The sequence below is a fragment of the Sceloporus undulatus genome, chromosome 6, assembly GCF_019175285.1.
Source record: "Sceloporus undulatus isolate JIND9_A2432 ecotype Alabama chromosome 6, SceUnd_v1.1, whole genome shotgun sequence".
Classification (NCBI taxonomy): Eukaryota; Metazoa; Chordata; class Lepidosauria; order Squamata; family Phrynosomatidae; genus Sceloporus; species Sceloporus undulatus.
This window is the reverse complement of record NC_056527.1, coordinates 30,588,326-30,610,716: the sequence shown is the minus strand read 5'-3', so window position 1 is coordinate 30,610,716 and position 22,391 is coordinate 30,588,326. Positions and strand designations below refer to the sequence as shown.

Genomic DNA, 22,391 nt, shown 5'->3' with positions numbered 1-22,391 from the left:
TATATATATGCATGCATGCTGAGATTTTGGTTTGGGTTTTGCCTTGCCTTCCTGAGTCTGCTTGTATCTTGCCACCGTGATAATAGAGCTTGGAAAGATTCCTTTTTTGGATGGGTCATGCTGGCTAGAGGATTCTGAGAGTTGATCCAAAAAGGTTACTTTTTTCAGCTCTACTCCTTGAGCAACACAAGTAAACAATCTGAGGTGAGCAGCCTAAGGTGTCTTGCAAGACATCTTCCAATCAGGGTTTTCCAGAAAATTTGTGGGGAATGGGACCGATGTAATGCTAGAGTCATTGCTACACTCTGTAATGATCCATTCATATGGAGGGGCTCTGATGAGTGATAAGGAATTGTCAGTGTGGGGGCCAGTGGTACACAGGAGCTGAGGAAGTGAGCCTTGTATTTGTGGGAGGTCAAATTGTCCTAGCAGTCCCCTCCTACTGGGCAGTCCTGTTTGCATTGAGCTCTAGCATCCTTTTCACCATTGTAAGGTTTTACTTTGAGGTCCACCTCTTCATACTGTAGAATAGCTGCTTGTGACCACAGACAGCCATACTGTGGATCTGCTTGGTACCCAGATGTTGTTGGGTTTTGTGTGTGTGTTGTTGTTGTTTTGTTTTGTTTTTTGCTAGAATTTTCATTTATGAAGATATGTTGTTATGTAGTGCATGTGTTGTTCTATGTGTTGTTCTACTTGTCCTGATTCATATAAAAGATGGATTTTGGAATAATACTCTCGTACAAAGGACAGATTTCTTGGCTTCTTGAAACTATGCCTGCTTAGAAATGTAGAATAATCTAGAAATTCATTAAAACAAATAGCGTGAAAGCAAAAGAAATTATCTTTCTTGAAGCTTAGAAATATCACTCGATGTGTATAAAAAGTGTAATTGGTCACAAAATCCGCATTATGTTTGAAATGGATAGGCATATGAACTGTTTATTCTGTAGGTCAACATGAGTAGACACAGGTTCCTTGTATGGAATCTGCTTGTTGAAATCTTTTTAGCTATTATTCCTGTCCTGCTCTGAGGTTTGATTGAGATTTGCTAGTATGAGATCTGGATTAGAATTCCTCTGCTTTGTATCCTGTGAGAATTGATTAGCTTTCTATTTTGTGAGTTTTGACAGAAATATTTAGTGGCTTTTATTTTTCTATTTTACTGGAGACATAATTTTATATGCAGAATATAAGGATGATAGCATAAATGTAATAAGTAAGGGTTATAACATATAAACAATTCAAGCTCAGAAGTGCAGGAGCCGGTGCATATCCTCCAGAGATGTTCTGATAAAGTACTACTGAAATTAGTGAAACTTCAGCAAAACCTTCAAGCAGGCCCTAGGACCCAGTCCAGCCCGCCTTGGCTCCCAACCCAATCCTTGGGTTCCTCAGGTTTTGCCAGCTTTTGTATAGGTCCTGCCTCCATTCTAAAAGATTGAAAAGTCTTCACTGAAACATACAAGTGACTAATAATCACTGGCAGTAGTAGCTTCAAGCTAAAATATACTGCTGGGTTTTGCTCACACTCCTTTTCCCTTTGGTTCTGCCCATCACTGGAATCCCCACCTCATGGACTTCTTGGAAATTGAATTCAGTCCTTAGATTGAAAGAGGATCCTCACCCCTGTGAGAAAAAGCACTCACCTGATAGCCAACAAGAGTAGAAACCAGCCAGGCTACCAAAGGAGGTAAGCTTGTCCCCTATGAAGTGGGCTATTGGCGAAGGGCTGAAGCTCCTGTCCCTTTCTGCCAGTTGCTAGCAGGTTAATATACGCAGTTGTGCTCAGGCTGCTAGCTTTCCATGGTGTATTTAGAAAGCTGAATTAGCATACTAACCTGTACTCATGCCTCATTATTTCTTCTCTATAGTACCCAGTATTTCCAGCTTCTTAACATTGCAAGATATATTGCAAGTGATTATGGAACACCAACTGTGTATTCTAGAGAGGTTTTTATATCTGCTTCTTTTAAAATTTTGGATGGTCCTTGCCAGTGAAAGCCTTATTTTTATTCCCAGTTTATCAACCTCTTTTTTCTTTTAAAAATCAAGTGCGAGGGGGCAATTTTTAGGTTTCCTTTGTCTGCAGCTTCTAAATAGTACTTAAGTGTGTAAATACAAAAGCTGTAAATTTCATTCAACTGTTATTGTTTAACTCCATTTTGACTCCACTTTGCTTTGAATGAAAGCAAAGGGTTGCAAAGGTTGCAGCTTCAGGGAAGGCTTGCTGGAGAGGTTGCTATGTTACAAATTGATGAAAATGTATGCCTTTCTGACATCTTCTGCTTTCAGAACAGAGAAATCCTCATACGTTTGAAGTTTTGCTCAGACCAGCTCACTGGTTATTTCTGCTGCTGAGTTCAGAAAGGCATTTCAGTCCTAAGCATACCTAGAGAATGCACAGCTTATTGATAACAATGACCCTTCCAAAAACTGTATTTAGGATGAGAATGCTCTGGAACTATTATACCCTCCAGTATTTTACAGATAAAAATCGGGGCACAAGTGTCCAAACAATATCGGAGTGTGGTCAAGATGGTTAAAGTTACACAAGCTACATGAGTGAGCAGCAGTTTGGGAGCAACAGAACATTAATAAGTACTCTGCCTGTCAAATTGGGACCAAATAAAACTTTCTTCACATTAGCAACAAAAGACACACCTCTCGGCATTTACATTGTGAATATAGTGTCACAAAGTGAAAGTTTAGTGAAAAATTGTATAACCATTTCATACATCACTTACCACTGAGCAATGGTCAAATGAGAATTACAGGTATTACCATGACCAGGGCTAGAGTTGTGATGGAAACTGGGGGAGATCCTACAGGAAGGCCTAGAAATAGAATGTAGAAAGCACAGCCACAGATATGTAGCACAGGAGAAGGATATGCCAGGACCCAAGCTGAAGAGTTTTTCTGAAGAAGGTTAGACAGAAATGCAGGGAAGCAACAGGCCAAAAGAAAGATTGGTGGGCAGATGAAGACATTGAAGAACTGTCAAGGAGGGGGACCCAGGGGTAGTTGAGTCATTAACAAAGGCTATATGTGTATGAGTGAGTGCATGACAAAGAGAGATGGCACTTGAAGAGCCAGACACTCCAGAGACAAACCCTGGATGCATTTAGAAATAACTGGGCATATCTTGAAAATGAAGCTCTGCCTCTTCTTCTTTTTACCACCTTCGTCTTGCTCACAAACGGTAAAACAAGATTTCAGCAACAGCAAATGTCCAAGATGACAACAAATTGCAGTTATTATTGAATAAGTGATTTCAGATCCATTTCAATTGTCTTCCTCCAGAGAATATATTCAGCTGCTAAACAGAAAGAAATGCACCTCATTGTACTAATAATAAAGTATGCAAAAAATCACTGTGATTCAGTAATAACTGCAGCACCTCACCACCCTTTTCTGTGCAATTTTCCACAAAGGACATCAGTACAGAGTTTTGGAGATTCTCAGTTCAGTTAATTCTGACAACAGCAGAAAAAAGAAATGGAGAATACGTTTACATGTATACAAATGAAAACTCTTCAAATTGTGGCCATTGACTACAACATATTATAAATTTGGCCAGTGCTTCCAAAACAAAAAAGTAGACAAGTAAGCAAAAGGCCATATATGGCAAAATGTTTTAGCTGTCTAATGAGAGTAGAGAAAGTTTTTATTAAGCAGTTGTAATTATTTTAACAAAATAGTACATGAATTGTACAGCTGTGGAAAATTATGATGCTTGGGAGAAAAGGAAATATTTCTAAGGTGAAGATTCTACATGAAAATAAAATATGGTTCACATGTATACAGAGAGGCTGAATCTGGACACAAATTGTTCAGAGTGATTGCTTTGAAAGCTCTAAATTTGGTAATTGATTTGATGCCTTTAAGAATGCTTCACAAAAATGGAACCAAAATCAGGGAAGTTTTCACATGTACAGTTAATAAGATTCAGTAGCGGACCTTATTTTTCTGCATGGCAGCTATAAAAACATAACATTAAACTGTTTGTGTTCTGTGTAAACCTACTGTAAGTAAGATAGATAGAAATGTATAGCACATTATATTAACACATAGAAGGTAGTGATGAATAGTCTAATTAATGCTATTGTGCATTTAAAGGATAGTTTTATAAAGCACTTTAGAACAAGCAAGTTCAAAAAAATTCAAGTCCAGTCTGAAACAGATACTGCGCCCATTTCTCAGTCTGGTTTCTGAATTTACCGAAGGAAAATCTGATTCCACTTTAGAACTTGACAACTAACCATATATAACATCATAGGTTTTGAAGCAGAGAGGCAATTGTATTGGGTACTCTCTTATCTCCATAGCCTAGTTCTGTATGGAAGGCCTCAAATTTCAACAATGTTTTTATTTAGAAGGTTCTCTCTAGCTGAACTGGGAAAGAGTCCACATGAGACCATGGAAAGCCTTTGCCAAAGTCAGACCTTGGAAAAATTACTTTTGGGGATTATACTTCCCAGAATCTTTCACCCAGCAAGCCGAGAGCCATGCTGTCTGGAAGATTCTGGGAATTCTGGTCAAAAAAAGTAACCTCCCAAGAGCAGAATAAATCATTTGACGCCAGATGATTTGACTCAGCACAGGACAGGCTAATGTATTTCTTAATTCCCTACCTTCAACCTCATTCTTCATAGCTGTGAATGAAAGTGTTTAACATCCTAATTAGCAACCAGAGTTCCTGGAGGATGCCTTTGAAAACAGCCCCAGCCCCATGGCCTAATAATAAATCCTGCTGTTGCTGATGCCATGCACACTAAACCCAAGATGAGTGATTTAATGGTACCCCTGGATTTGGCTGACAACATCCAGTTGCTGGCTTTTAATTTTTGAGTTTATGATTTAGTCATTTCAATTTTGTTCCACTCAGATCTTTGGATTCTGTTGTTTCATCACTGCTGTTTTAGGAAGGATACTATTGACGATACCTCATCAGTGCCAGTCTCTGCTTGTATGGTGGTTTGCATGCTGTGCCCATAAATATGGGCAATCTAAAACAGCTAACTTGTCAGCTATTGCACCATTATTTTTTTCCAGATTCTTTGGTCCAGATACACCTTCACCATTTGGGCACACAAGGTCCATAAAATACTTATTTTATTTTAATTTATTTTTCACTTTCAACTTAGCTACTTGCTGTTTAGACGTGGTGACAATATTTCTCCTTCCTGCTAAAGGAGCTGTAGTTGCGCACAATGCTACCTGTATTTAATATATTTGTGGGCTCACTGCAGAGACTGGAAAATTATTTTCCATGTTCTGATTCACTGTGTTAAGCAGATAGACTGGTCACAGGAGCAGGATTTTGTCTGCCGAGAATCTGAGCTTCCAAGAAGAAAAGTCAGATAAAGAGAAAAGGTTCTGTAGCTTTGAATAGCTGTTTTATCATTTGAAATGTATATTGTTGGGAATATTCTGTACTCTGTCATATCAACATATTTGTAATTTGTGCATGGACCATTTAAATGTATTTGTTTTATATTAGAATATATTTCTTATTTCCTCATGAGTTGTTATGTCAGTGCTAGGGCCTGAAAAGTGAAATTTTACATAGTTTGGGGGGAGCAATTGATTTTGATTTAGTCTGGTTAAATATTATTAATTTAGAACCAGAACCCTAAATATAGTTATAGGAAAGTCTGTGTAATCAATGCAATTTATTTCTGCAGTAGCAGAAGGCAAACTATGACACTTCCACACATTGAATTACAACTTCCAACAGCCCTGACCTGCATGGTCAGTGGTGAGGGAAGATAGGCATTGCACACCAACAACATTGTCCACCCCTGCTCTACATTATAGCAATAATTTACTGGTTTCTGAAATTGTGAGTACCGCATTCTGTAAAGGTCCCACTGGTCATGCATGGAGCCCTCTGCACACATAAGGCATTGACTTTTTAATTGTGCTCCTGATTCTAAGCTCAGTGTTCACTATTCATACAAGGCTGCCATGTGAAGTGGTTTTAATGAATGGAGAACAGTATTCTTCAAGTCCTTATAGATAAAGATAAAGAATAATATGGATAAAGAGCCTCTGCATACCCTCCATTTCACAGATGAAAACAAGGATGTGTGGCCAAACAACCTCAGAATGTGGTCAAGATAACGTTATTAATGAGGATGAATGCACAAGCTAGGAGAGACTGTAGCAACTTGTTTTAGCAAGAGTTTGTAGAAAAAGGCAAGATTCTGCCCCCTGTCTTCTTCTCCACCATTGAATTAATTAGGTACAAACTACATTTGCACTTCGAAGTCAGTTTGCAGCAACTGGAGTAAGTTGAGGACAAAAGGAGAAAGTGAGAAGAAGGAGAGAGAAACTGGGATATTTTAAGAGGTGAGACAGCTGAAAAAGTGAGGCAACAAAATTAACTGAGACTATTCCTGCCAAATCCCGAGAGTTGGAGAGTATGTATATGCACTAGAGTTTATGCACTTCAGTTAGACTAATGGAAGAACCTGAAAAGTTATGATCTCTCTCTCTTTCTTTCTTTCTTTTTGGTGGAGCATCCTAACTGCCATAGTTAGCATGACAAAATACTTCTGCAAATGACAAACCAATGCAAATGTTGATGACTTGGATCTGAATTGTTGTTGTTGTTGTTGTTGTTCTACTACCTTCAAGTGGTTTCAAACTTATAAATATATCATGGGGTTTGCTTTCCAAGATTTGGTCAGAGGAGATTTGCCTTTGCCTGCCTTTGAGGCTGAGAAAATGTGACCTGCCCAAAGTCACCCAGTCGGTTTCCATGGCTGAGTGGGGATTTGAAACCTGGTGTCTCAGTGTGCTAATCCCACACTCAAACCACTGTGCCGCACTAGCACTCCTGAATTATCCTACCAAATGCAATTCCTGTGGCTCAGCTGGTTTGGGTGTGAAGGAGACAGAATTAGATCTTAGTCCATTTATTCCTGAACATTTTCTTCTATATTTTTTGGAATCAACTGACTTTTCTAATGGACCATTTCAACACAAATAATTTCTGGACTACAGAAGGAAAACCCTGGCCTTAAACGTAATTCCTTTGGGACCACCTTCCACTGAAACCAATGAGATCTTTTGGGGAACAAATGTGTTTACAATTGCAAGGATATTTTTTTTCAGTCTCAGGTTCCTGGTTAGCAGCTGACTGATCCAATGAGGACACATGGTTAGTAACAGCACTCAGGCCCAATTAATGGGGTCAGCATTTACTGAAAAGATGGACTTTTATACCACATTGTTTATATGCAGTGTAAATGATTATTTTAACTGATATGTGTATTCTTAACTAAGATGAATATTCCACCCCCAGAGCTAAGTATGGAGTATTCATCTTTTTAAAAAAGTCACTAGCTGCAACTGTAGAAGGTCTGTGCTTTTGCAATATAGTCTACATTTTAAATATTTTTTAGATATGTGAGCTGCTACTCTGATTAGTGGGACTAAAAAGATGTCATGCTATGAAATAAATGATCTGAATGAGCTGCATAGTTTAATATTTGCATTTTGCAACTAAAGAGACAAAGCTTATTGGATGTAGTATCTTTTAGGTCTCATTTGTCTGTGTATGTGTGTGTGTTTTGTTTTAAACATATGTAAACTTGAATAAAGTTTTGGTAGAATGAAATTTACATGTAGAACAATAGAATGGGAGGGAATGGGCAGGAAATTAAAGATAGACACAGTAACTTGAGAGATATTTTCTTTTCTTTTTTTTCTTTTTGTGTGTATTTGTCACTAGAAAGTAGTCAATGATGGATATATAAGACAATATCCCTGATTTCTGTAATTAGAATAAGCTTTAGCTTTGATAACATCGTATGGAATAAACATCTGTGTGATAATGACTACCAAGCATTCTACATTTGCTGAACAGGACTGTGTACCTAATAAATATTGTTGTGGTGGTAACTTCCAGTCATTCTATGTTTATTGAATAGGGTTTATCAGGTGACAACAAAAAACTTTACCTGGCCGGCCACTGGGCTTGACTGAAAGCAGAAGCCAGTGCCTTTTACGGCGATGGGACAGGGCTTGGAAATGTTACTGTTTTGGACTGCAACTCCCAGAAACTCCCAAAATTAGCACAGTCCAAAAAAAGTAGTTTTCAGTGTACATTAACACCAGATAATGCTTTCAGATCAGGCTGCTGCTACAAGTAGCAGGCACTGAATTAATAGCAACCTAATTTGAACCATAAGTTAAAGGGTAGCCTTAATGATACGTATTTGCATGTCTGCATATAAAGGTCCATAACTTTGGAACAGACAATGGAGACATTGAAATAGTTCAAGATTTTTCATACTTTAGCTCAGTCATTAGTTAGAATGGAGACTGCGGTAAAAAACAAACAAACAGAAGACTAGGACTTTGAACGGCAGCTATGAAGGGACTAGACAAGATTCTGAAGTGTAAAGATATATCACTAAATACTAAAGTTAGGATAGTCCATGCCATTGTATTTGCAGTATCTATGTATGGTTGCAAAAGCTGGAAAATGAAGAAAGCTGATAGGAAGAAAATCAACTCCTTTGAAATGTGGTGCTGGAGAAGACTTACTGCTAAAAAGACAGCTCTAGCCTGAACTCTCCCTAGAAGCCAAGATTACTAAACTGAGGCTGTCATATTTTGACCATATAAGAAGACATGACTCACTAGAAAAGACGATAATGCTTGGTAAGTCAAGAGAAGTAGAAAAAGACTAAGACTGCATATCAGATGGATACTGAATCAGGAAAGCCACAGCCTCGAGTCTGCAGGACCTGAGCAGGACTCTTTGAAGGACTTGGAGGACTCTTTCATAGGGTCACCATAAGTCGAAGTCGAATTGAAAGCAGCTAATAACAACCATATAAAGGCTTGGCATTCAAAAAAGTCATTCTGTGCGTGATTTCTGGATTAAACCCTATCACAACTGCCGCTGTTATGTGCCTTCAAGTTGTTTCCAGTGTATGGCAACCCTAATGTGTACATATCACAAGGTTTTCTTGGGGAAATTTGTTCAGAGGCTGGTTGCCTTTCCCTTCTTTTGAGGCTGAGTGTATGACTTGCACAAAGTGACCCTTAGGTTTCCATGCTATGGTTTCAAACCCTGATCTCCAGAATAATAGTCTAGTGTTATATTAAAGGAAATATTGGTCCAATACATATAACCATATTTCATGGATGGGAATCATGTAACTCATGTTAAGTAAGCCATTTGTAATAAAATAAGTTATTTTACAGTAATAAAGCATATCTGTCAAATTATAATTGCAACAAAATAAGCAATACTTTCACTTCTTTTTCAGTGTAACACTAACTGGATTTAACTATTATCATAGTTGCAGAGTGTGTGGCCTTGATATTTAGGTGCAATTTTACACCTTAGGCCAGTGGCTTTGTTACATACTAATTTTAAAAATACCTCTTTTACTTACTTTTGAGCAATGAAAAAGTGAAGTTACTTTTTAAAATTACAACTGTAATGGTAATGTAACTCCTGGGATGAGAACTATAATTGTAGTTAATAACTTTTTCAAAATTCCAAATTTTGTATATTTCTCAATGTAGATTCTGGGGGGTGGGGTGCAAATGTAGGCATAAAATGCTGAAATAAAGAAATGCCAAACTTAAGAGCCAGACCATGTTTAGTAAATTTACAATTAAGCAGAAATTCATCATGTTCAGACTGATATCCCTTTTGTTGAGGTATATTGTCATATAGTTTGAAATACTTCCTTGTTTATAAAAACTTTGGAATAAAAATGTGTGGTTTTAAAACAAACTAATATTGCCCAGTTCCTGTGTATATATGCATTGGTCTTTAAATCAGTAGATATCCATAATCATTTTAATCTCTTTTTCTAAACTAAAATTCAAGATGGTGTTTCAAGTCAGAAAAATGGCCTAAAAGTTGGGGGATGACAGAGGAATGCTAGAGCCTAGATAATTTTAGGAAGATGGAACAGAGCATCAGTTCCAAAACACTGAGCTAAACCAGTGGTTCTCAAACAGTGGGGCAAGACCCCTAGGAAGGTGCAGGAGTCGCTCAAGGGGAACGTGCCTGGCATGCTTCTGCTGAAGACAGACACCTGGACATGCGATCAACAAGGAAACAGAGTGTCTATTTCTGTCCTCAGCAGAAGCGGTAGCGCACCAGGCATGTTTTACAGGGAGCTCCTTCACGCGAGGAAGCAACACCAGCAGCATCTCCGAAAACAAGCCATCCCCTTTCTCTGTGTGGTCAGAGTGGGAAGGAGGAGGGTTTGGATCTTGGCCTATAGACAACTGCATCAGGCCAAATCAGATCAGATCCAGCTGTCCACACACCAAAAGAACCTGAGGTCATTCCAGGTTTTCTGGGAAGCACCAAGATTTTCCCCAACTTTGCTTAGTTTGGAGCAAAATCAATTTAACGGAGGGAAAAAAACCAACCATGGATCCTCCCCAGAAATAAAAATACATTATGAGGACTGCCACCACCACCAGGAGATAGACATGACCCAGGAGAAATGAAAAAGATGACAAGAATGGAATTGAGATTCCCATGGCCTACATTCTTCAGTGTATGCCATCTGTCATGCTTATGATGTTTATCTGCAACAGTTCAAATACCTATTTGGGCTTTTGCTGAGGAGGACCCTTAGGACTGGGTCACTGGACACATAATCACTATTAATCAAGAGTAAAGTTGCTAGAACAGAGGGGGAAACGTGACCTTCCATATGTTGTTCAACTCTGACTCCCATCAGTATTTGCCAGCATAACTAGCAACAGTCCAACATGTCTGGAGGTCCACACTCAGGGTTGTAGCTACAAGGGACAACATTGCAGAGAGTAAAACATTCTAGCACTGCAGAGAGTAAAACATTGAAAATTGTTAACACCTAGAACTCTTAAGTTTGCTGTGTTCACCGTCTATTGGTAACTTTGCCTGACCCTTTGTTTTGGATGCTTGAACTGCATTTTTAAATGCTCAGCTGAAGTTTTAAGTGACTGCAACACTAGAAGTTCAGGAAAGAAAAGAAAATTTAATTTGGGGAAGTAGAATTTTTATTTGGGGAGTACAATGTTGTTACTGTATTTTGTCCTTCTTGTAGCTACAACTTTGGCCACACATTTCCTATCCCTGCACTGGACTCTATCTTAGTCAGATCACTATGTATGAAAATGCATTTATGATTTCAGCCAACATAGTTAAATGTTTACCTAAGCCACAAACTCCACTACCTACAGATTCTTTCTCACAGTTCATCATTTGTAATTCAGCCTGTGCCCTGTTTTTTTTTTTTTTTTTTTTCATATCTGCATTCCTCAAATTCTTAAGTCTACCTGAACAACTGTTTCTTCTTAGTGGTGCATGAATAGCCTTGATTCAGCATGCTTCTTTGCTACTATTTAAATAGTCTGTGATTCTCATTCTAACCAGAGAAATCACTGTATTCTGAAATAAATTTCTTGAGTCAGCTGCACAAATACTGAAAAATATACTATGCTGTATCGTGTATTCCTTTTAAACATCTTGGTTGTCCAACTAAATCCTGTTAAATCCATGGATTAAAGAAAATAAGAATTGATTATTTATATGTAAAGCTGCCATCTTCTACATGCTGACCTGGGAGAAAACAGTTCTGAATAGACATGAATAGGATTGCACTGCAAGAAACATACCTTTGTGACTGAAAATTTGAAGCTATTTTATACTGACAGCATGAATACTGTATATTGTATTCTTTGTGATGCCGACTGTGACACACGTTTCATTTTTCAGACAATGCACATATTATTCCATTGCTTGGCTTTCATCATTTCGACTTTACAAAATGTTTCATTTGATAAAGAAATTACATTTACTGTCATTTAGGCAGCATGATAACCAGGGCATCCAAACTATAAGGACAGGGTTTTAAGTTCATTTGACCCATTAATTATAGCAGGTCCGAGCTGGCTCTTAGGGAGTTTGCAGAAGTGATCTGAAGACTTAAAAAAATAATTACAGTAATATTTGCTAAAACATGATGATATTGCTTCCATGCTGGCTGCCACATGTCCACTGACCATGCTTGCTGCCTGGGAAATTCTGGGAGGTGTAGTCAAAAATAATATTTCCAAATGCAGGACTTTTCTCACTCAGTGGACTGTCAAACTTAGCTTCAGTTAGTGAAGAAAAGAGCTTTTTCCCAGTTGGCTGACACAGAAATGCTGTCTTATGGAAATAATGATAGATAGGGAACATATAATGTACATTAGTGTCAATGCACTTCAGTTTGATTATAGGTGATGCTAAAAGCATACCAACCTACTTCCCTATTCATTTCTTAATCCATTTTAAATCAGGATGCAAACACTTTCAAAATTACATTGCAATCATTTAGGTCTCTTGCATACTATGCAATGATAGTACTTTGGGGTTATTTTAATTGCCATGATTTCATCCTATAGGTTTCATGAGTTATTCAGAATTCTCTGCCTGCAAGCTTTAGTGCTTGACCAAACTACAAATCCTTGGATTCCATTGGATTCAGCCAAGGCAGTTAGTGGCATAACTGTGCAGTGTGAGAGGGACCTTAGAGGTGATAAGAGAGGAAACTAAGGGAAAGAAGAGATATTTGGAATAGAAACAGAAGAATGCCCTCAAAATTAAGTCCTTTTGAGTTCAACTGAACTTCTTGCCAGATAAGAGTGTATAGGATAGCAGTGGGAAACGACCCTTAGATTCAAGTCCTCCAGTTTAAGCGGATTGTGGATTGGTTGATTAAAGACTAAAGCTTCAGACATGCTGTTATATAATTTACTTGGAACTGGTTGTTTTTGATGCTTGCAGAACTCAGTAGGTAATAGATTTATTTTTGAGGTTGGCTTGATCTCTCAATATGTGAAATGAGTATCATATTCAATATCTTGTCGCACTGTACTTTCCCCCCAATTCCACAACAGAATAATTTGTAATGAAAAAAGTGATGTCCTTGGAATATCAGGCAGCCGTCTCAACATTTGTTTATTTTTATAGGGAAGTGTTTTTTTATAACATGTCTAAATACAGAGAGCATTTGCTTCACTTTATAGGGAAGTATTTTTAAATGTCTAATACAGAGGCAACACATTAAATAAAAAACATTTGAAAACATTGACTTTCGTTGCTTTTTTTTTTTTTCACTATTCTATTCATTATCTTTGAGTTAAGGATGAGTATAAACATATATACAGAAGGAATATAAGCCACATTTTTATTCATGAATCGTTATCATGCTCTTAATTTTTGGTGAAATACCTTTCTGAAGGTAAAATGCACAACTTAAAACCATTTTTTCATGCACACGGTGTAGTGATAAATGTTGACGTTAAGCCCTCACACCACTCCGAAGGTGCCAGGAGCACAGGAACATAGGTGCTCCATATCAACAAACCAGTTCTAGCAATTTAATTCTATCAGAAGCAGGGTATTTTATAAGCTAATGGGTCTTAAGTATCTGTTCAAGATCAAGCCACTCTCATATACATCAGCCCTCCATATCCATGGATTTTTTTTTATCCATGGATTCAAGCACCAGGCAAAGTTAGGGCCAGGGTCAGGGTCAGAGTCCTCTTCTGAGTAAACACAGCCAGGCTGGGCATGACACAATGTGAAGAAGAGCTGCAGAGTAGAAAGAGTTTAGATGCCCCTGGATGGGATGAAGACAGTGTAGCCAAGGGTCTTTCTAGGGAATTAATTTAGCTCAGTTATGGGGTCGGCTAAAGGAGCCTGAGACCATTTCCCTTATGTAACCGAGAGAAAAATGGATCAAAGGAATATTGCAGAGACAGAATTCTCTGAATGGAGTTTCTTTTATTAAGGGGGGAAATCACACAACAGTCCACATTCACTACTCTTAAATGCCAAGGTGAGGAATCAGGAGTAGCTTGGAATAACTAGAGGCAGAACTAGGGCAAATAGTCACATAAGAACAGGCAAACTCCCAAACTAGTCTGTTTAATGTCATATGTTCTTACGTCTCGAATCAGGGCTGCCCAAGTACAGCGTCCGTTTGGGGCAGAAGGTAAAACACACACACACACACACCCCACAAAATTCAGAAGATTTTGGCTTAGCGTAACAGCAGGGTGACCAGTGTCCTAACCACAAGGAGGACCAGCACCCGCAAAATGTAGGACATTCAAAAAATGGAGTACAGACAAAATAACAGCCAAAAACTTCATAAAAATAAACATGTTCTTAGTCGTCTCAAAATGGGGGACATTTTGGAGTTCCTCCCAGGACAGGAGGTTTAAATGAGGACAGTCTTGGAAAAGGAGGACATCCAGCCACCCTTGGAGAAGGTCCACTGTCTCCCACAGCTTCGGAAAGTTACTTTATAATGGCTGAGGAATTCTAGAAGATGTCTTCTGGTTTTAGCTGTCAGTGCTATTTCTTTCTGAGCATCATTAAAGGCAAACAACTACAAGGAAACACCCAAGATTGCCAGGTTTGGTATCTGCTGGACATTTATTGATGGTGATGATTATTTATTTTATTTATAGTTAGATTATGATTATAACTATTATTATTTTTATTATTATTGATGATGATGATGCAGAGATTAATAAATATCCTAACCGCAAAGGTAAAGGCTTGCTACAATATGCCTTATTAAATTTACTTCAAATGGAATGACTAGCATCCTCATGATGAATCCATTTTAAACAGGCAATGGCTCAAGGCTATGGAATCCTGGGGGGTTCTAATAAACTACAATTCCCAGGATCCTAGCATTGAGCCAGGGCAGTTAAAGTGGCCTTAAAACTGAGTTGTTTCTGCAGTTTGTTGTTGGACCTTTCCACTGCCATGGCAAGGATATGGAATCCTGAAATGTGGTTGGCAGAGGCACCTGGCAGAGCTTAACTGGCATGGCTCAGTGCTGTGGAATTCTGGGAAGTTATTTTTGTGAGACATTCAGCCTTCTCTGTCAGAGAGAGAGAGCTGTGACGGCCCACAACAAAGCGCTCTTTGACACTTTAACTTGTGGCAGTTAAACGGGGAGTGAGGATGAACAGTCACACAGTCCAACAACAAGTGAGGGCAAGGCAGGAAAGGTCGGTGGCTTCATCGGGGGCGACTGCGCATGCTCAGGCGCCACTGCGCATGCTCAGTAGCGTGGGTGTTGGGAACTTGAGGGAGAGTCTAGAGCGGGGACAGGCCGGCTGGGTCTGAGTGCGACTGAGGCCGCCTGAGAGGGCTCCGTCAGCGCCATGGGGAAAGGGACAACCGGGTGGTGAGTCAGAGAGACAGGGGCCCTGGCCGCCTCTGAGGGAGGCCGTGGGGATGATGGGAACCCAGAGTCACAAGGAGGGGGAGACAACGCTTTAAGTGCCCTGGCTCAAGGCTAGGGGATTCTGGAATTGTAGTTCGTTGTGACACTAGAGCTCTCTGACAGAGAGAGAAGGCCATCTCCACAAGAATTACAGTTCCCAGAATTCCACAGCATTGAGCCAGGGCACTAAAAGCAGCCCCAAATTGGATTATTTGTTTTATTGGCAGAGAGTGTATTTTTGGGCCCCTGTATGCTGTTGTTTTTTTCCTTGACAAGATTTAAATTGCATTTTACTTTTAATTTTTATCGTAATTTTAAAATGATGCTAACTGCTTAATTCTGTTTTAATGCCCCTTTTTTGGTTTGTTTTAATTGTGTTGATTTAATTTGTATGCTGTGTCCCAGTTTGGGGAAGCAGGAGGATAATAACAATAAATGAGATGGAGAATATAATAATGTTATTTGGGGGGGGGTCATGTGGCCATTTCTTTGAAAGAGTTTATTCCTGACGTTTCTCCCAGCATCTGTGACTGGCATCTTCATCTGAAGATTTAAATTGCATCATCTTCCTCTCTTCTACTACTTTCATCTTTCCTAGCATATGTGGCCAAAGCAGGACTGCTGAGTTTTATTATCTATATATACTTTACACTTCTAAGACCCCTGTCTGATTCTTTCAGGGCTGCTGTGGAATCCGGGGCCAACAAAGTACCATTCCCAGAATTCCACAGCACAGAGCCAGGGCAGTTAAAGTGGTGGATTTTCTGCAGTGCAGACGCAGCCTATACTAGTTGTTTGGGTTGGAGAGGAATTTGGATCCTTGTTCACGCAAGGCATGTCAGTTGGAGCCAGATTGGTTCGATTTAATGAGTTTTATATTTCAGGGAATGAGCATTCAGTAAATAAAAGTCCCATTTAAGATACAAATAAACTCCTTCTGGGTCTGTTCATGTTGCTTTTGTTAAATTAGTGAGAAGGCACGCATACTAGTTGCAAAACAGGAGTTACTAACATGAGCAAAAAATATGACATGCATCAATTTGCTATTGAGGCTTTGTTGCTCTTAGCAGAGAGCGGGAGAGAGATCACGCTCATACATTATCCCAGAAGTGTTTAAAGTGCCTCTGGAGAAAACTGTTAGTCATCTTCACCTTCCTTGGGGAAATGCAGATAGGTTAAATCACATCAAGTTGTTTCTTGATCCTCTCACTTTCAGCAATGACCTGCTAGAATTCTGCACTGTAGATAGGAGAAAACAACAACTTTTCCTTATAGGATTGTGCTAAATCGGCTTACATTATCTATGCCATTGTACCAGTCAGTTAGATGAATGTGCAAAAGTGACAGAGCCTTTTGAGTTTTAGGTCAGAGTCCTGGGTCCAAAACACGCTGCAGAAATCATCCAGTTTGAGACCACTTCAACTGCCCTGGCATTGAATTCTGGGAACTGTGGTTTTAGCTCTTGAGAGAAGGCTAAATGTCTCACACAGAATCACAGAGATGGGTGGCCCTTGAGTCTCTTCTAACTCTGTGATTCTGTAGACATTTAGCCTTCTCTTTCAGAGAGTTTTGTGCCATAATAAACTACAGTTACAGGATTCCCTAACACTGAGCCAGGGCAGTTAACGCGGTCTTAAACTGGATGATTTCTGCAGTGTGTTGAGCATTTAGAAATAGAGTTTAGGTATCCAAAGAAAAGGGGCAGGCAAAGTTACCAAGGAAAGGGAAACACAGCAAAGGTGCAAATGATTTTGAATGCTGCACTGTCTGCAAATGAGAAGAAATTTAATGGGGATGAATTCTTATTTGGGAGGGCAATGCCCCATTTTGCCCACCTCCCCCATAGCACAACATCCCTCCATGGGACAGATGCACTATACCAATATTTTGTGTTCATGCATCATTTGTAAGAAGTGAGAAGCATTTGCTGCCCACTCAGAGAAGTTCAGCCATGGATTTCACACAGGATTGAAACCTTAAAAACACTAGGAATGAGTGCATTCTAATGACACAACATCTTCCCAAGAGGTAAGAATAGGAGCAAACAAGGAAGTCGAGATTCATAAAAGTAGGAAGGTGTATCCTGTGTATAAACTGTTCAGGGGACACAGTACTAGATTTGAACATTGAAGTCAACTGCAGCTAGGTTTGAATATCTCTTTATAATAAACCAGAGAACCATGAGAATAAATGTGTGCCAGTGAGCTCCTTTGTTCTACTGGTCTGTCTTGCACAGTAATTGGGTTTCATACAATAATGTGGGATAATTTACATTGGGCAAACTTTTCATTGTAAAGACAGACAGATGTAGATCACGGTGTAGTCCTATAGATATAGCAGCTGCAAGGTGGTTAAAATGTGTTCCATACCTTCAGCATTTACCATTTTCTTTCTGTCCACGAAAACTGTTTCTTCAGCAGAATGATTTCCAGGGCCGAGCAACACAGTTTCTCTCTGTGCAAATGTTAAAATGAGGGGAAAAAATCCATGGCCAACACAGCCAAGGCCAGTAACTCTGCAGCACTAAATCCTTTGAGTCCTGGAGGGTAGATCCATTAATCTAGATGTTCACTCACCATTCAACAATTTATTGACTTGGCCTTCTGAATGGTCCTAACACAATGGTAGCCAATATGTGTTCCATTAAAACACTTCTATATAATCACAGAAGAGGTAATGAAGTATGTGCTGAGCAACTGTTTTTCAAAAAACATATTTCTATAACAGTTTCCCTTCAAGTAAGACGTGAATCCTTGTCTTCTGGGGTTTGGCAAGAAGCTAGGAGAAGAGCTTGTAAAAAGAAAAGTAGCCTCATCTCCATAAAGAAGGATATTAATTTTAAAAGCCACAAAATGGAACGATTAAGTATGTCTTGCTTTGCTGTCTCACCTTTCAGGCTTATATGAATCCCTAGCAATGGCTAGATCGCGAGGTCCTGCTCCATCTTCAGGACCTACCATACAAGACTACTGAACAGACCAAGACCAACGGGGTTGTAGATGAAATGTGATTCTTTGCTATGGACCAAGAAAAGAAAAGAAATCATAAATCCACTTGCTTTTTACATTTCATCCCACTCCCACAACTGTGTATACAGTGGACCCTTGTTATACGCTGGGGTTTGGTTCCAACATCCGCCATGGATAACAAAATCTGTGGCTGCTCAAGTTCCATTAAATATAATGAAATAGCAAAATGGTGTCCTTTATAAAAAATGGAAAATCAAGGTTTGATATTTGAAATTTATACTTTTTTTTAACATTTTCAAACTGTGGATGAATCCATGTATTAAAAATCCATGTATGATTGAATCCATGTATTAAAAATCCGTGTATGAGAAGGGCCGACTGTATATGCTTTAATCCTGAGCATTTATTACCATTCTGTAAGCATCCAGAGGTGGGTTTTATCCATGAAAGCTCATGCAAAAATAAAAATCAGTTAGGGGCTGTACAGACCAGCAAGTTGTGCCAGCCTGTAGGCAGAGCCACAGCTCAGCGTCCACATGCTGGATGCTGTGGCTCCACCCCCTTTGCATCATAACACCACACACCCTTCTAGATGGCATGCGGCATCATGTCGCAGCCCTGGCACTGCATCTAGATGATGCAGCACCGAAAGGGCATCCAAAACCTGTACCACTGTGGCTATGACGCCCTTTCCGGGGAATCAAAAAACCCACCATTTGTGGGTTCTTTTTGCACTGTGTTGGGGTATGGTATGTGGTTACTCCAGCCCCAACCCAGCACTTCTAGGGGCGGCCTACATCTGCCCCATACGGGCTGTCTGTACAGCCCCATAGTCTCAAAGGTGCTACTACATTCTTTTCCCCCCTCCCTTCTGCCTTTTTATACTGCAAAAGACTAACATGGCTATATCTCTGAAAAGTAAGTATTACAAGTAACAGGACATGTTGCTAAGTAAATGTAATGGCTTGGATTATAAATTTGCATAACCTTATTAAAGAGGTTTGTGTCAGGAAAGGAGTCCTGATGGTGCAGCCACAAGTTTGTGAGTTCAATCCCAGGGCTTCAGGTTTGACTCAGCTTTCTTTGCATCCTTCCGTAGGTCACTAAACCGCTCAGAGACTACTTAGTTCAGTATGAAGCGGCATAGAAATGTAAATGCTATTGCTATTGCTAAGAATCCTCTCCCATTGTTGTTCCACACTAACTGGTATTCAGAGGCATAATGCCTGTGATCTTAGAAATAGAATATAGTCATAATGACTAGTAGCAATTAGTAATAGCAACAATAGCTTTATCTTCCACTGTTGTTGTTTTTTAAACACTAATTCCTTTTAAAGCAGTTAAATTTGGTAGCTGTCACTATGGTCCAAACTACACTGTAGAAATAATCCAGTTTGAGGCTGCTTTAACTGCCCTAGCTCAATGCTAGGGTGTTCTGGGAACTGTAGTTTTGTGAGACATTCAGCCTTATATGTCAGAGCTCAGGTGCCACAATAAATCACAATTTCCAGGATTCTCTAGCACTGAATCAGAGCAGTTAAAGCGGTCTTAAACTGGATTATTTCTGCAGTGTGTTTTGGACCTATCTTTGTGAATTCCATAGCAAAACTATTTGCTGTGAGAAGAGCCATATTTGTATTTCTCACAACTTAGTTTCATTTATTCTAGTGCTGTGAGATGGAAAATTTGTTGAATTTAAGGTTGGATGCCTCAAAAACCTGCATTAACAAGGTGTGTTGTTGTTGTTTTTTAAAGGGAAGAAGTGAAAGAACAACTAGAGAAGAAGAAGAAGGGTTCCAAAGCTTTAGCAGAATTTGAAGAAAGGATGAATGAGGTTGGTTATTTGTTTATATAGATGGATGAGTAGAATATTTCACTTTGCCAACAATACCATTTTGAAATTAATGTTATGAATATTCTGTCGCAGCCATCTATCTTTCTCTGTAAGTTTTGAAACTGTAGCACCATGTCACAAAATGCTGCTTGTTAGGTCTCTTGCCAGCCCACTATTATTACTAAATATAATTTATTTCAAAAGTGATAGCTTTTAAGTTTGCAAGGCCTTCATTTTGTAAGATCCTCTAGAAGCCACCTATAGTTAGCATGAGCTAAAATTTGAAGCTTATCTTCTGAAGTGTTTTTACAGTTAACTTAAAAAAATTCTGACAAAGCTGAAGTGACTGTGATGTTAGTGATTACCTTATTCTGGGTACTGTGCATTACTTCTGTCTACTCATGAATAAGCCCCACAAAGACTATATCCATTTCTGCACTGCAGAAATAATCCTGTTCGACACCATTTTAATTGCCGTGGCTCAATGCTATGGAATTCTGGGATTTGTAGTTTTTGTGTGACAGCTTTCTCTGTCAGAGTGTTCTGGTGCCACAACAAACTACAGTTGCCAGAATTCCATAGCATTGAGCCATGGCAGTTAAAGTGGTGTCCAACTTTCTCCAGTGTGGATGCAGCCTACCGTATATACTCAACTATAAGTTGAGAAATGTATGCCTCAAAATGGACTCCAAAATCATGGGTAGACTTATATACAGAGCAGTAAGTTAATACTGCTTATAAATTTCTTGAAAGAAGGGCCCACTTTCTTCTGTAGCCAGGGATCTTTAAACAGCTTCCTCTTTGAGTCCCCGGCACACTCTCCTCTCTCCTCTCTCTTTCTTTGTGTGTGTCTGTGTGTGTGTGTTATCCCCCAGCCTTCCCTCACAGCCAGAGCTAACAAACAGCTGCTGAGGCAAGGAACAGAGAGAGAGTATGCCCAGGCTTGGACCCCCTTTTGCAAGCCATGAGCCTGGAAATCCTGGAGGTGAAGGGAGGGGGGGGTCTGTCCCCCCTTTTGCAAGCGATAAGCCTTGGAAATCCTAAGGGTTATGTGCAGAGAAAGAGGTTTCCACCCCCTTCTGTAAGCCATGAGCCTTGGGAATCCCTGGGGTTATGTGCACAGAGAGATAGAGAGAGAGAGAGAGGTTTGTGTCCCGTTTTGCAAGCCACGAGCCTTGGAAGTCCTGGGGGTTATGTGCAGAGAAAGAGAGAAAGGTTTCCACCCCCTTTTGCAAGCTATGAACCTTGGGAATCCTGGGAGTGAAGAGAAGAGAGAGAGGGGGGGGGTATCTCTATCCTGTTTTGTAAGCCATGAGCCTTGGCAATCCTGGGGTGAAGGACAGAGAGGGGGGTTCTACCCCGTTTTACAAGCCATGAGCCTTGGGAATGCTTTTGGTAAAGGGAAGAGTGTGTGTGTGTGTGTGTGTGCCGAGGTTTGTTTCCCCGTTTCCATGCTGAGACTATGATCCTTGGGAGAGGTCCAGAGAGGGAGATGTAGGGAGGATTTGTTTTCCCCTTTAGATCTTTTGTAACATACCTCAGTGTTTGACCCTTGACTTATCCACGAGTCATATCAAAATTCATGATTTTTGGCCCCAAAAACTTTCCTCGACTTATACATGAGGTCAATTTATACACACGTATATATGGTAATTCAATTGGGCTTTCTTCCAGGTAAGTGGATATAAGATTTGTAACCTAATTATCCAAATGAAGAAATCACAACCTCTAGAAATAATACTTGAAAATGTTGCTTTTAGAGATCCCTAACTGTGCTGCTACTCATGATTATTTCTACTGTTTTTCAGAACTGGAAGAAAGAATTAGAAAAACATAGGGAGAAATTGTTAAGTGGAAGTGAAAGTACTTCAAGAAAGAAAGAGGTAAAAGTCATTTGAGATACTGGGTTTAGGATTTTCTTGTGATCCTCTTTACTGTTAGTTCAAGAGCCTACACCCCCCACTCTGACTATTGCCTACACTGAAATATAGACTCTTAACTGGTGAACACTAACGAACATAGTAATGCAAGTTCAATTGATTGCCTTTTAGAAAAAGAAAAAAGAGAAGAAGAAATCCAGTAGGGTGAGCAAAGACTTCATTTTCTTTCTGTCTCTCTCTCTATATGTATAAAAATAGATAAATCGCTAGATAGGTATGCATATGAACTTCTTGCCATACAGAGAAAAAGGGTTTTTTTAGAAGGCAGGTTTTATGCCTACTTTATATGAATAGTTAACATGGTTTGAAATGTGGCTTTTATCCTGCTGTTTCCTTATCTTGTTCATTATATTTTAAGAGGATTCAGAAGACAATATCC

General features: G+C 39.4%; 1 protein-coding gene across 4 annotated transcripts in view; it reads left to right on the top strand.

The window, feature by feature from the left end:
* Nucleotides 1-22,391, top strand: part of FAM133B (family with sequence similarity 133 member B) — a 36,373-nt gene that overhangs the window by 6,284 nt on the left and 7,698 nt on the right. For 3 of the 4 annotated variants that reach the window (XM_042474171.1, XM_042474174.1, XM_042474170.1), the window contains 3 exons: nt 19,994-20,072; nt 21,881-21,955; nt 22,124-22,156. In XM_042474171.1, the coding sequence (XP_042330105.1) occupies nt 19,994-20,072; nt 21,881-21,955; nt 22,124-22,156 (187 nt within the window). The remainder of the gene's footprint in view (nt 1-19,993; nt 20,073-21,880; nt 21,956-22,123; nt 22,157-22,391) is intronic. The other variant, XM_042474172.1, reaches the window with a different exon arrangement.